The following is a 14,058-nucleotide window of genomic DNA, read 5'->3' as shown; positions in this document are numbered from 1 at the left end:
CAATCAAATTTCAAGGATGTGACATGTCAGTTAAAGAAATTAAATGAAAAGAGAGATTTTCTCACATCCTTGAAATCTGATTGGTTGACGGTGTAAAAAAACTTTACACCGTCGGTGCATCAAACTTTTTCTCTATAAATTTTTCTCATAACTTTTGGTTCCTCAATTTTTTTACTTGAAATAAATTTTTTATGACAACATAATGTTTACATGACTCAAATTTTTACCCAATCACCAACCCATGTGTAATATAATATTAGTTAGATGAATGTTGTCTCTACATAGACTTTCTACATTAGTTTTGGTCATTACAATTTTTTCCTTCAGTTTTGGTCCCTTATCTTCCGCTTAATCTTTCTCTCCCCAAAACCCTAACACTACCTCCGACAACGGCTTGCGACTTTTTCAACCTCCATCTTCCTCTCTTTCCTCTCCTTTCCCCACCACCCCTTCGTCACTCCCTTTCATTTCTACCGAAACCCATTCTTTCTGAGTTGGAAGCTATATATTGTGCGAGAACAGCACCCATATATCGTATTGTTATGAAAGGTATTGCTCCTGCACATTACCTACCAATTTAGAGATCTCCAAACATCAATTAAATGATACTAAGGTAATACAAATGTGGAGTTTGAAAATGTTGCAAAACTCAATTTATTAGCTGTGAAATAATTTTCATCATTTAATTAATATTTTATTAATAAATTACAGTTGCTCATGTGGTGATTTGAGAACAAAAAATAGAAATGGAACTTAAATTAAGAGAGATCACAATATTTTCATGAAGTGCATAAATTAATATTTATATTAATAATTCTTTTTCGAAACTGAATTTTATTAATAAATTATTTTTAAAAATAATATAATATTAAAAATTATTTAATTATTAACAATTCCATCACAATTTGACCATTAAACCGTGAATTAGTATCTTCACCAATTCAAGGACAAATCATATAATTTTCAAAACATTGCTATAAACTACACCCTTCACTAAAAAAACTCAGAAAATAGCTTTTACATTCTTCTAAGTGCTTTTGAAATCTAACCTAAGCATAAATCACAAACCTAAAATCTTTTACTTTGGAAGACATCTTTTAGTAATCTGAAAAGCATGATCAGAGTGGCTCTGAATCAAAAGGAAGCGTACACCACACATATTCTCTAGTAATTTTTTCTTTCTTTCTGTGATTAGTCTTTTTTGTTACTAAATATTGAATTATGGTTCTTACAAAAGAGTACGACAGAAAATAGAGAATAAGTTATAGAAAGTGATATATAATATGATGGGAGAGAGAGCTAGAAAGAAGGGTAAGGTGGATAAACAAAATTGAGTTTAGAAAATCTGATTATATATTTAGCTATTTTATGAAAAATCAATATCAATTACAATCTACTCACTATATTAGCTCCACATAGTTATGATATATACCACCAAACACATAGATATCAATCGGTAAAAGATTGTTTTAACTTAAACAAATATCTCGACCTCTCGAATTCAAGTCATGTGAATGTAGAGTTTTGCTGTCTATAAAGATCCTACACATGCAGCTTAGACACGATTGTTTCGGTGAAGGATCCATGTGGTTTAATCTCTTTTTTTTTTCTCCCTAGTTTTAACCCGTGAATTCATAATGGTCACTAAGGTACAAAGAAGGTGACGAAGTAGAATATTTATGGAGATAATTGAACTTTTGTAATTTCTGCAAGTGATCTGGATTTGATTTGTGAATTTATGAATTGAATACTTGAAGAGGCTGCAATGCTGTCCCTCCCACTCAAGGCCAGCACACCTTTCATTGTTTTCAATTCATTCTTTTATGGCAAAGACCGCCACACACTGTGACCAGATCTTGCACATAACTATTAAATAAATCCTTTTCATTACATCATATTCCTCTCCTCCATGTGCACTTCACTTCTCCATCAGATTCCTCACCCCACTTACTCCATCTATATATAAACAAACCAATTTAATTCATCCTACTTAATTCCTTTTTAATACCTAAAAATGTCATTTACCATGTTAGTACAATGAACTTGAGTATATATTTATTTGACAGTTAATATGGATACTCAGTTTTACATTTTGACAGAGGAAACTCAGTTACAGTTTGGAAACACAGAAAGGAGCAACTATATGAACGGTCATCAACTTCAACCACATAAAATAGGTGGAGCTTATTAAAAAAACATAAAAGAGGTGGACCACAAAACTGACCTAGATAAGTAAAGGAAGAAGTTGATGTTACTAACTAATTAAGGTCGTGTAAGCTGTTTTGACCTTATTCTCATACTAACTCAGATTAGGTTACAAATAAGCGCTTGTAAAATTACATAAACGCTATTTTCGGGTTATTTTAGTAAACTTCTCAACTTAGCTAATGAGTAACTACAAAGGGTTGGTCTGCAGGAAAGCAAGCTAGACCCCCGTAAAGGGTGGGATACAAGTTTCATCCCTAGAAAAATCAGTTTTTGGGAGGGACACCTACAGTTTCACGAATGAATGGAGACATTTAGGTTAATGACAAAAAAATTAGCTGATGAACAAACGCTTATGTCATAATTGTTTATTGCCATAAATACTCAATTAAATTGTTTACCAAAACACCTTATGATCAAACTATCACAATTAGGTAATCAACTTTAAAACTCCTTATGTGCTAAAGCTGTTTTCTATCCAAATTTTCATAGTGCAGTACTACTATATGAAGATGATGGAAGTAATGACCATATAATGCAGAAAACAAACTAACAAACAAGAAAATACAAGTGTCCACGTGGGGAGCAAAAACTTGGAAATCTTCTTTACACGTTTTTCAGGTCCACCATTTTCATCTCTGACAGTTTACTATTAGTAAAACACTAGCTAACAATGAGTCAAGTTGGAGTTCATTCAGAATGTGAAATCCATAAGATTTCAACCTATTACTTGAGAGGTTAAACATGAAGAACCAATATAAAAAAACAAAAGTTTACCTGAATGAAAAAAAGCCTCATGGTTTATGAGCATGAAGCATGACCATATATCTTCATTATTAAACAACAAAACCAATTACAATAATAAAAGAATAGAGAACCTGGCTCTTGGACCCAGAACTTCTACTCTTCTTCCTCTATAAACAAAACATGGGTTTTCCCCCTCTACAATCCCAAAACAGATCAACCGTCCTCTTCTCTCAGCAATGCCTGGAACCTTAAGGAATCTCTCACTTTCTCCCACAATCTTCTCCTTCACCTTGCTTCTCTCATTAAACTCACTTCTTCTCTTTCCATTTTGTTACTCCCTTAATGAACAAGGCCAAGCTCTTTTAGCATGGAAGAGCAGTTTAAACAGCACTTTAGATTCATTAGCATCATGGAGTTCTTCAGATTCAGCTCCAACCCCATGCAACTGGTTTGGGGTGTATTGCAACTCACAAGGAGAAGTGATTGAGATAAACCTGAGATCAGTGAACTTGCAAGGCTCATTTCCTTCAAATTTTCAATCTCTCAGGTCCTTGAAGATTCTTGTTCTCTCATCAACCAACATCACAGGCAGGATTCCAAAAGAGATTGGAGACTATCAAGAACTCACCTTAGTTGATCTCAGTGGCAATTCTCTCTTGGGTGAAATCCCAGAAGAGATTTGCAGTCTAAGCAATCTGCAGAGTTTATCTCTGCATACAAACTTCCTTGAAGGCAACATTCCATCCAACATTGGAAATCTATCAAGTCTGGTCAACTTGACACTCTTTGACAATCACTTGAGTGGTGAAATTCCAAAAAGTATTGGATCCTTAAGAAATCTCCAAGTGTTCAGAGCAGGTGGCAATAAGAACCTCAAGGGTGAGATCCCATGGGAGATTGGAAACTGCACCAGCTTGGTCATGTTAGGCCTTGCAGAAACCAGCATTTCTGGGAGCCTTCCTTCTTCAATCCAATTGCTGAAAAGAATCAAGACCATAGCCATTTACACAACTCTATTGTCAGGCTCCATTCCTGAAGAGATTGGCAATTGCAGTGAGTTGCAGAACTTGTACTTGTATCAGAATTCTATTTCAGGTTCTATCCCAAGCCAAATTGGAGAGCTCAGTAAGCTCAAGAGTCTACTTTTATGGCAGAACAACATAGTAGGTACAATCCCAGAAGAGATTGGAAGATGCACAGAGATGGAAGTCATAGACTTATCAGAAAATCTTCTCACAGGTAGCATACCAAAGAGTTTTGGTCAGCTTTCAAATCTCCAAGGTCTTCAACTGAGTGTCAATCACCTCTCAGGCATAATACCTCCTGAGATTTCAGATTGCACTTCTCTGACTCAATTGGAAGTTGACAACAATGCTCTCTCTGGAGAGATTCCTGATCATATTGGCAACTTGAGGAGCTTGAATCTATTCTTTGCCTGGCAGAACAAGCTGACAGGAAAAATTCCAGATAGTCTTTCACAGTGCCAAGACCTTCAGGCAATTGATCTTTCCTACAACAACTTGATTGGTCCAATACCGAAACAATTGTTTGGGTTGAGGAATCTCACCAAATTGCTGCTTCTTTCCAATGATTTATCAGGCTTTGTTCCACCTGATATTGGAAACTGCACAAGCCTCTACAGGCTTAGATTGAATCACAATAGACTGGCAGGTAACATTCCACCTGAGATTGGCAACTTGAAGAGTTTGAATTTTGTGGATATGAGCAGCAATCATCTTGTAGGGGAGATTCCTCCAACACTATCTGGATGCCAGAATCTTGAGTTTCTGGACCTTCATTCCAATAGTCTCACAGGTTCTGTTCCAGATTCTCTCCCCAAAAGCCTACAATTGATTGATTTTTCTGAAAACAGGCTAACAGGTGCTTTGACTCACACCATTGGTTTGTTAACCGAGTTAACCAAACTCAACCTGGGAAAGAATCAACTAAGTGGAAGAATCCCAGCAGAGATCTTATCTTGCACTAAGCTACAGCTTCTAGACTTAGGAAGCAATAGTTTCACTGGAGAAATACCCAAGGAAGTGGCTCTAATTCCTTCACTAGAAATCTCTCTCAATCTTAGCTGCAACCAGCTTTCTGGTGAAATCCCATCTCAGTTCTCTAGTCTTAGCAAACTAGCAGAGCTTGATCTCTCACACAACAAGCTTTCAGGGCATTTAGGTGCTCTCTCTGATCTTCAGAATCTTGTTTCCTTAAATGTTTCCTTCAATGGCTTCACTGGTGAGTTGCCTAACACCCCATTTTTCCACAAACTCCCTCCCAGTGATCTTGCTGAAAATGAAGGCCTCTACATTGCTGGGGGTGTTGTATCTTCATCTGACAGAATGGAAACCAAAGGCCATGCCAAATCAGCTATGAAGTTTACCATGACCATTCTTTTAAGCACCAGTGCAGTACTAGTGCTGCTCACAGTCTATGTCTTGGTTAAAACTCACATTGCCAACAGGGTACTCATGGAAAATGAGAATTGGGAGATGACTTTGTATCAGAAGCTAGATTTCTCCATTGATGACATTGTCTTGAACTTGACATCAGCCAATGTGATTGGTACTGGAAGTTCTGGGGTTGTGTACAAGGTGGCAATTCCACATGGAGAAACTCTAGCAGTTAAAAAAATGTGGTCGTCAGACGAGTTTGGAGCATTCAATTCTGAAATTCAAACCTTGGGGTCAATCAGGCACAAGAATATAATCAGGCTTCTGGGATGGGCTTCCAATAAGAACCTTAAGCTTCTCTTTTATGACTACCTCCCAAATGGAAGCTTGAGCTCATTAATTCATGGTTCAGGAAAGGGAAAAGCAGAATGGGAGATAAGATTTGATGTTGTGTTAGGTGTGGCTCACGCACTTTCATATCTGCACCATGATTGTTTGCCAGCTATAATGCATGGAGATGTCAAAGCCATGAATGTGTTATTAGGTCCTGGATATCAACCTTATCTTGCTGACTTTGGCCTAGCTAGAATTGCAACTGAAAACAGTGACAATAGTGAATCCAAGCCAGTCCAAAGACACTACCTTGCTGGTTCTTATGGATACATGGCTCCAGGTAATTAAATTGAACTATTTGAATGATTTTCAGTACTTATTAACCTCTGAATATTATTAATTTTCTGTTGTTTTTTGGTTTATACACAGAACATGCATCAATGCAGCCTATCACTGAGAAAAGTGATGTCTACAGTTTTGGTATTGTTCTGCTTGAGGTTCTTACAGGAAGGCACCCTTTGGATCCAACTATACCAGGGGGTGCAAGCTTGGTTCAATGGGTGAGGAACCATTTGGCTAGCAAAGGAGATCCATCTGACATTCTTGACTCAAATCTGAGAGGGAGGGCTGACCCATCCATGCATGAGATGCTACAAACTCTAGCAGTGTCATTTCTCTGTGTGAGCACCAGAGCTGGTGACAGGCCAACAATGAAGGACATTGTTGCAATGCTCAAGGAAATTAAACCTGTTGAAACCTCAAGGGGAGAAAATGATAAATTGAAAGGAGGTTTCACAGCTCATAGTTCCCCACCACCACCTAAGAATGTGGTTTCACATGGATCTTCTTCATGTTCCTATAATTTCTCAGATGATTCAGTCAGTTGAGGAGCAAGTATGCATCTCATCATGGAGAAGCTGTGCTTCATTGTAATTGTACATAGTACCCGTTTGGATGCAAATCAAAAAGCACTTATTAGAGCTTATTTAGTGCATTTTCTAGTAGATAAGCTTCATAAGCTCCTATAAGTCCATATCTAAACGGGCTCATAGTCTAATGCAATGGCAATTAGAGCTGGCTTGAATTATTAATTAGTGAGATTGTGGTAATCTAGTGAGTAGTGTGACTATTTTTTCTTCATCTTTTAATGTAATTTCATATAGAGAGTGCAGATTTCAAGAGTTCTTATATTGAATACATAAATAAATATCATTTCATAGGTTTACCTTTCAACATTCTATTTTAACTGCAAGTGTTGAGTTACTTAATACCTAAGCAAATTAACAACAATTTCCTGGGTTGCAAAGTGTTTAACTTTGAAGCTCTTTAGTGCTACTGCCAGCTGGAGAATTTCTAGATAAGAGTGAAGGCTTAACTGTCGAGGGGCCTCATGGCTTGAGGAAGCTAAAACAATGATTGGCATTTTTGGATATTTGTATTTGGAATTTCTTGATAGTGAACTATATTCCTTGACTCATTCCATTTCTCTCCCTATTTCTCTCTCTCGCTCTCTTTCTCTCATCCTCTCATACAGACACATCCAAGCCAGCCTTTCAAGCAGTTCCCACATGGTCCCTTGTTCAGTAGCACATGTTCATGTGCTGTCAGAGAGAGAGAGAGAACTCCTCCATGAAAATATGCAGCAGAGGATAGAGTAGAGTAGGTGAGACTTGAGAGGGTGCTGTGGGGTAATTTTAACCATTCAATCTTATATGGATTTTTAAGATTGTCATATGACATATACCCTCTTATAACATTATAAATAAATCAAAATTTTGAAAATATAAGAAGATGAAATATGATTGGATGTCTATAGTTATTAATTAAATTCTTGAATCTAACCTTGTTCATCTATCTAAGATTGAATGATTGAGATTAGTTATTATCACCTCTCAAATTTTTATTAACATGAGTGTGTATAAAATAAGCCTGGAGCTTGACATTGTAAGGGTGTATCCTAATAGGACCACATGTATGTGCAGGACCATTATAATGGAAGAGTGAAAGATAACTTTAATAACAATGTAAATAGCCAGTAACTGCTCTTAAACCAACATCAACATCTCATCTCCATGTAAACAAATAAAACAACTTTTAAATAACAGTTTCTGGCCATGATACAAATGATATCAACACTCATGTTAATGATAATATTTCCATGCATTGTAAATTGTCCCAATTCTGGCCATTTAATTCTGTGTTGCATTATTTGCGTTGCATTATTTTTCTATTTTATATTAACTCCATCCAAAAATGCTCAGGGTAATGAAAATTGGACACTAACTATGATGGTGTTTTTGTTGCTTGTGAGATGCACTTGCCTTGCTTACCAATTACCAGCCACGCACGAACAACTGCTGAGGCTTGCAGCCACGTATCAAGGGAGTTTTCCATCATCTGCAAGGTTCCATAATGTTCACTGTACTAAACAGTGCTCTGAGACTAATAGTATCTTTGGAAAAGCAACGTTTCTGGCTTTATTAGGAAGCGTAGGAGAAGGACTGAAAATTACAAAGATACAACAAGTAAGTATAAAGCTCCCGAAGCCCCCCCCCCCCCCCCCAAGCGAGGTTTAGGGAGGGGCAAAATCTATTTTGTGGATCTAATGCACCTTTGCATTTTAAAAGAGGTTGATTCCACATCCAAGGTTGTATAATTAGGAGTAACTCCTTTTGTTAAACTACATCAGGTATTTATAAGAAAAAAAAACACTAATTCACACGGTTTAAGAAATTTTGTTAAAGTAGTTAAGTGCATCAAGTATGTTCTCAATTAACATTGAAGTTCCAAAATTTCCTTAAACCCACCATACTTAGGGCACGTTTGGTGGTCAGGATCGAATAAGAGCAGAATATGATAAATGATTGGATAATGACATGATATGATAAAAACATGATAGACTCTTATCCTATCCTGCGTTTGAGGTGAACAGAATATTGATAGGATATGGTAAAAACAATGAAAAATGTATCAAATTTTTCTTTGAAATAAAAAATTCATAATCATAAATTGATATCCTATCCTGTGAGGATAATTTCTATCCTAACTCCTCCGTCAGGATAACTTTTACACATGATAGACATGATAGAATAAGGGACATGATAGTGTTATCCTATCCTGCTGGCGCAACAAACAACATATTACAGTACTAGAAGTTTTGCCCGTGCGTTGCACGGCGAAATCATAATAAGTAATTTATGGCTTTAAAAAATTAAGATTTATTTCACTGAAGCAAATATTTAAGGTTTAAAACTGAGAACTCAATCTTAAAGAGATCAAAATATGAGGCAAATAATTACTTAAATAAAAACTTAGATTTACGCAATTAAAGAAAATATTTGAAGTTTAACACTGATAAACTCAATCATAATCTTAAAAAACCAAAATAAATCAACATAAACATGTCAAATAGATCAATTCTATGAGTGTGGAAACAACTATTATATATCTTCTAAGAATAAAAATCTCGAATGTAAGATGTTCATTAATTAAAAATCTATATATATTAGTAAAGCTCACTTGAGCTAAGTATTAAGTATAAATACACATATGTATTAAACCATAAAAGCTCACATACCTTTATATTAAATACATTAAAAAATAAAAAATTTAATAAACTAAAAACTGAAAAAAATTGTATTATAAAAACCTATTCAACTACTTATATTAAATAACAACATTCATAGACTTAAAATTGACTTGAGCTTTGCATTTGACAAATTTTAAAAATCAAAATAAAAAACAAAATAATATTTATTAATAAATGATTTAGATAAAATACTTTTAAAATAAAAAAAATTCTATCAATATATATCTATCTATATTGTACCTGAGGCTCTTATTTCCCAAAGTAATTATTTATATATATATATATATTTGGTTTTTCCAAAAAAAAAAATCTATCTATATATATTAGTAAAGCTCACTTGAGCTAAGTATTAAGTACAAATACACGTGAGAACCTACATTCATTAGTAAAAAAATTGGTGTTTTAATGAGATAGCTTAGTGAGTAAATGAACGGGTAGTGGAAACTTGTGCACTAATGATTTCAGTTTTAAACTTAATAAATATCAAATGTAATATCAAATGTATAAGCAAAAGAGTAGCATCCATGCCAAAAGTGTAACAGACCACAAAGTTATATCTGCAAATGGTTTTAGCGCAGTACTTTAAATTAAAATCAAATTTAATGTTAATTTTAAACTAATATCAATTTAGTCCAAGAAAAAAAAACTATTAACAATAAAGCATACTTCCGCCAAAATTAATCTTGATATGCAATGGTCTTAGTTTGCTATCCAATTTTCTACACGAATATATGTCTATTTTTCTTAAACTCACAAACTCTTAGAATTCCTTAACATAGTAACTTCGAAGAAAAACTAACATTAAATTAAAAATAGTAGCATGATGGCAATACCAGTGTCAAAAACTGAATAAAATTGTTAATGTCAGCAGGCTATTCAACTATCTACATTAAATAAATAAAAAATGAAATGTATTATATTGAACCATGCATCTATTATATCTCTATATAAACAAACCAGTGAAATCACTCACAAACTCAAATTATTCATATTTCTTAGACTTCAGCTGCTGGTGAGAAAAAAATGACAATTGTCTCTAACTACTTCAACAAGTATGTCATTTTTAATTATTTTAGTTAATTTCAAAATTGCTTTTTTAAATTACTCATTCTTATTTCTTTATTGCAGGAGAAAGATCATCAACAACAACAAGAAACACACATTACTTAGTGATATATCCCCGTTGCAGATGATTGGAAAATAAAACTGTGAGTTTCACATATATGGTAATTTACTAAACAATTCTTCTCATGCAATTGAAATCATACAAATATATCATCATTTATATATTTATATGACACAAATCGGTAACAAAGTGTGAGCCACATAAATTTATATACTGCACTAGAAAGATAAGTGTAAAATGTAGTACTCACTATATTCTTGATAAGAAATATGAATCTTTCACTCCTCAATATTGTCATATTATGGAAAAAAATAGCAACTTAATCATTCAAAGGGAACAAATGACGTCCATCTTGCAGTTAGATAGAATCTATTTTTATGTTCGTGAAAGTGATTTTAAAAGAACTTCTATGCCACCAACAATGGTAAACAACCACATCAATCTTGATAAAAAAAATTTAGCACAACTGATAACATCATTGCAACGACTAAATCAATATTAGAAAAAAAAATAGTAGATTACCACGTTCATTTCAATACTAATCTAATTAAGTAATTAAATTTCTTTTATATCAAAAAAAAACTACTCTCATTTCAATCTCAATAGAAATCTACCTATTTTTTCTTCCGATGAAGCAAAAAAAAAAAAGAAATTTACTTGTTTGATCTTTTTTTCCCTTATTAGAGAAAGAAAGTGTGAGAATATCATAACTCAATTATATTTAATTATACATATATTCTAAATATTCTTCTAAATAATAGCTTTCTTACCTTTCTGTAAATTTAAATATTACAATTAAAAAATACAAATTAAAAACGAACCCGTGCAACGCACGGGTTTAATTTCTAGTAGTTAGTTATTTTCCACTTGTGTGCTAGCACAACTTTATGTAGATTGCCCTCAATCAAATCAACCATTTACAAAAATATCGTTTTTAAAATACTACTTTTAACGAACCTATTATAATATTAATCTATAGATGAGATTACATTTAGTATTTCTTAATTTATTTATTATCATTGATTTAAATTAATTTGTTTTGAATAACATTTCAAACATTATCTTATTTAGAAAATAGTAATTTATTATTTTTGTTATAATAAACATTCCTTCCTCAAACAAATGTCCAGAAACTTAATAAATTAAACATGTACGTTAAACTGAAAAAATAAGTCTTGGGCAATTGAATCATTTGAAAAAGAAGTCTTGTACCATTGATTTTACAAATGGGGATCAATAGCATTAAATGGATAAACGACTATATGTTGAAAACTGAAAACTTAATTATAAATCGAATAGCCATGATAGCAAAATTATTATTGGATAGTACTCCGCACATACACATTAACCCTATACCTCCAACTGAAAAATACATATATTTCATAAGCTCTAATGCTAAAAAATGCCTAAAGAAAAGAGCACCTTCTATGCAATTACCGAATCTTTGGTTTTTAACAATCTACTTCTTCCTTTGACACCATATCTTTCCTTAACACATCAAAATTTATTTTAACACTGTAACTCCCAGCATAGAGATTAAAGCTCATCTCTGAAAGCAAGAGATGTTTGAAAAATTGATCCGTCCAAATCAGTAACCACAGCAAGTACACAACCTAAAAGAAGACAAATAATGAATACAAATTCAAATAACTGGTTTAACATGTCCAGTTTATGTTATACAACTAACACAGGCAAATAGCCCCCAATTTCCATCACTTAATCTACCATCGTCTGTTATTTAACACCTGAAGAAAACAATATTTAATAGAAAAATATTAGTATCAGTCAAAGAATAAAAACAAAGAGTAAAAGTAACACTGACATAGAGAAAAAAACATAATGCCTATTCCTGGTAAACAATCTCTGTCATACAAAAAATAAGAACCATAGCACTATAAAACCTCGTGCACCGAGAACTCCTTCAGTTTACAATTAGCTTTTAGCTTCAACTAAAATATACTGATTTACAGAAAAGAACCACATTCATAGGATAAACCACTTAAACCTCAACTAAACTAAACAGATCTTTAGAAAAAATTCTCATTAATAGAAAATACAGCTGATACATTATGATAGAGTTTCTATTTTTCGATCATCCCAAACTTCCTACTCATTGATTACTTATTGCAACATTATAAAGGTCACGACTCCTAAGTCGTGACCATAAACTGAGTTAAAAAATAATAAGTGACAAAAATAAGGCCTCTCTCAGGCTTCATGGTTGAACTCATATTTAAACAGTCACCAATCTAAAATTATAATCATGTTATATCTAAAGCTAACAAAAAACAGACACCAATCAATCTCCACTACATGAACATGACTTTTGCTTGTGCTATTGAAATGCTCTATAAAATATTTCCTATTTTTCAGATTCCCTAGCCTATTTTAATAACCACTTCTTCAATACTTGGAGGATGAGTGCCCTTAGAATCAGCTCTTATAGTTTTATCATTCAAAATTTCCAATCACTAAACCAAAGAAAATGATTGGAAAAGTAAGGTCAATGATGCATTTACTGCAATCTATAACCTATCAGGTGTGATTTAGGTTTGGACATGTATCATAAATCATCACAATTATCATTATTATGTAGTCACATCAATTCTCTTCAAAAAGCAAAAATATCAAACATGCATATCCATGAAAAAAAAAGAATATTAATTCCAGTAGCAATTATACCTCTAACTTTTCTTTACCTATCTTTTTCATTGGGATGCCGGTGAAATAACTGTTAACATACTTTAATCCTTAGAAAAATACTTAATGGACCAAAATATGATGTGCTAGGCTCCCATTACAGGATAATTCTTGCATAGTGTGTGACTCTGTACGATAGAATTTTCATATGAATGAAGCAATTATGCAATATGTTAGGCTGCAAATTTCAGGTGGTAAAATGCTTCACTTGATAAAAAAAACGACCAAAATTCAGTCAAAAAAAATTGAAAGAAACATGAGAGTGAGAAAGGAAACGAAGACATCAACCAGCTGGATGGAACACATGCGCTGGGATAAAAATCTGTAGCTAGCTCAAAGAATGCTTCATGTGAAAACATTATCAGCAAATTTGATCTGCAAAAATAAATTTTTAAATGTAGTTCATAAGACCAACATAGTTCAATTCAAATTCCAATATTGTACAAAAGACAGATACAATAAATTAAAGAAGCTATTGATAGCCATGGCAGAAAGGAGGCAATGTGGAAGGCAAGGAGGATACGGAAATAACGAAGCAAGAGTTGATACAGCAAGCTACATACCTAATGGACCTTAAATAGGAGAAAAGAGACGGGTAATGGCTCCATCTCTAAATTGAATTAAGGAGTCATCTCCATTAATGATGGTTGATGGTCCCAATAACCCATCTCTGGTAGAGAGTGTGAGAGTTATGGCTGAAAGCAATTGAAAGGGGAAAAAGTAGGGTTACTTTGGGCGGCTGCACATAGAAAGAATGGGAAAACCCAAGTTTTTTCCGGCTCCATTAAATGGCATTTGACCACACGCTTATCAAACATAGTGGAAGGAGAAAAAGTAGGATATAAAAACAGATAAAGGAGAACACCAAAAAAGATAATTAATATTTGGCTGAGAAGTTGTTACTTTTAATTTAAATTAAAAGTTGAAAATTCAAAAGGAGTAATTAAAGTGCTTTTCGGTTA

The 14,058-nt window shown here is 33.5% G+C and overlaps 1 protein-coding gene and 1 long non-coding RNA gene across 2 annotated transcripts; one reads left to right on the top strand and one right to left on the bottom strand.

The window, feature by feature from the left end:
- Positions 1 to 3,048: 3,048 nt before the first annotated feature.
- On the top strand, positions 3,049 to 6,914 carry LOC130722354 (LRR receptor-like serine/threonine-protein kinase RGI3). Its single transcript, XM_057573049.1, has 2 exons — positions 3,049 to 6,021; positions 6,111 to 6,914. Exons 1-2 carry the CDS (start codon positions 3,189 to 3,191, stop codon positions 6,566 to 6,568), a joined length of 3,291 nt encoding a protein of 1,096 aa, XP_057429032.1. The 5' UTR covers positions 3,049 to 3,188; the 3' UTR covers positions 6,569 to 6,914.
- Positions 6,915 to 11,880: 4,966 nt separating this feature from the next.
- On the bottom strand, positions 11,881 to 14,047 carry LOC130726990 (uncharacterized). Its single transcript, XR_009015073.1, has 2 exons — positions 13,660 to 14,047; positions 11,881 to 13,471 (listed from the first exon to the last, which is right to left on the bottom strand). It is a non-coding gene; the product is annotated as an uncharacterized LOC130726990 (long non-coding RNA).
- Positions 14,048 to 14,058: the final 11 nt, after the last annotated feature.

This window comes from Lotus japonicus, chromosome 6 (genome assembly GCF_012489685.1).
Source record: "Lotus japonicus ecotype B-129 chromosome 6, LjGifu_v1.2".
Lineage (NCBI taxonomy): Eukaryota > Viridiplantae > Streptophyta > Magnoliopsida > Fabales > Fabaceae > Lotus > Lotus japonicus.
Note: the sequence above shows the minus strand (reverse complement) of the source record. Positions and strands in the feature narration are given on the sequence as shown.

Excerpts from the sequence above, each read along its gene's own strand:
- LOC130722354 (XM_057573049.1), top strand. The coding sequence starts at position 3,189 with ATGCCTGGAACCTTAAGGAATCTCTCACTTTCTCCCACAATCTTCTCC. Across the intron at positions 6,022-6,110 it reads TTATGGATACATGGCTCCAG|AACATGCATCAATGCAGCCT; the intron begins GTAATTAAATTG and ends GTTTATACACAG.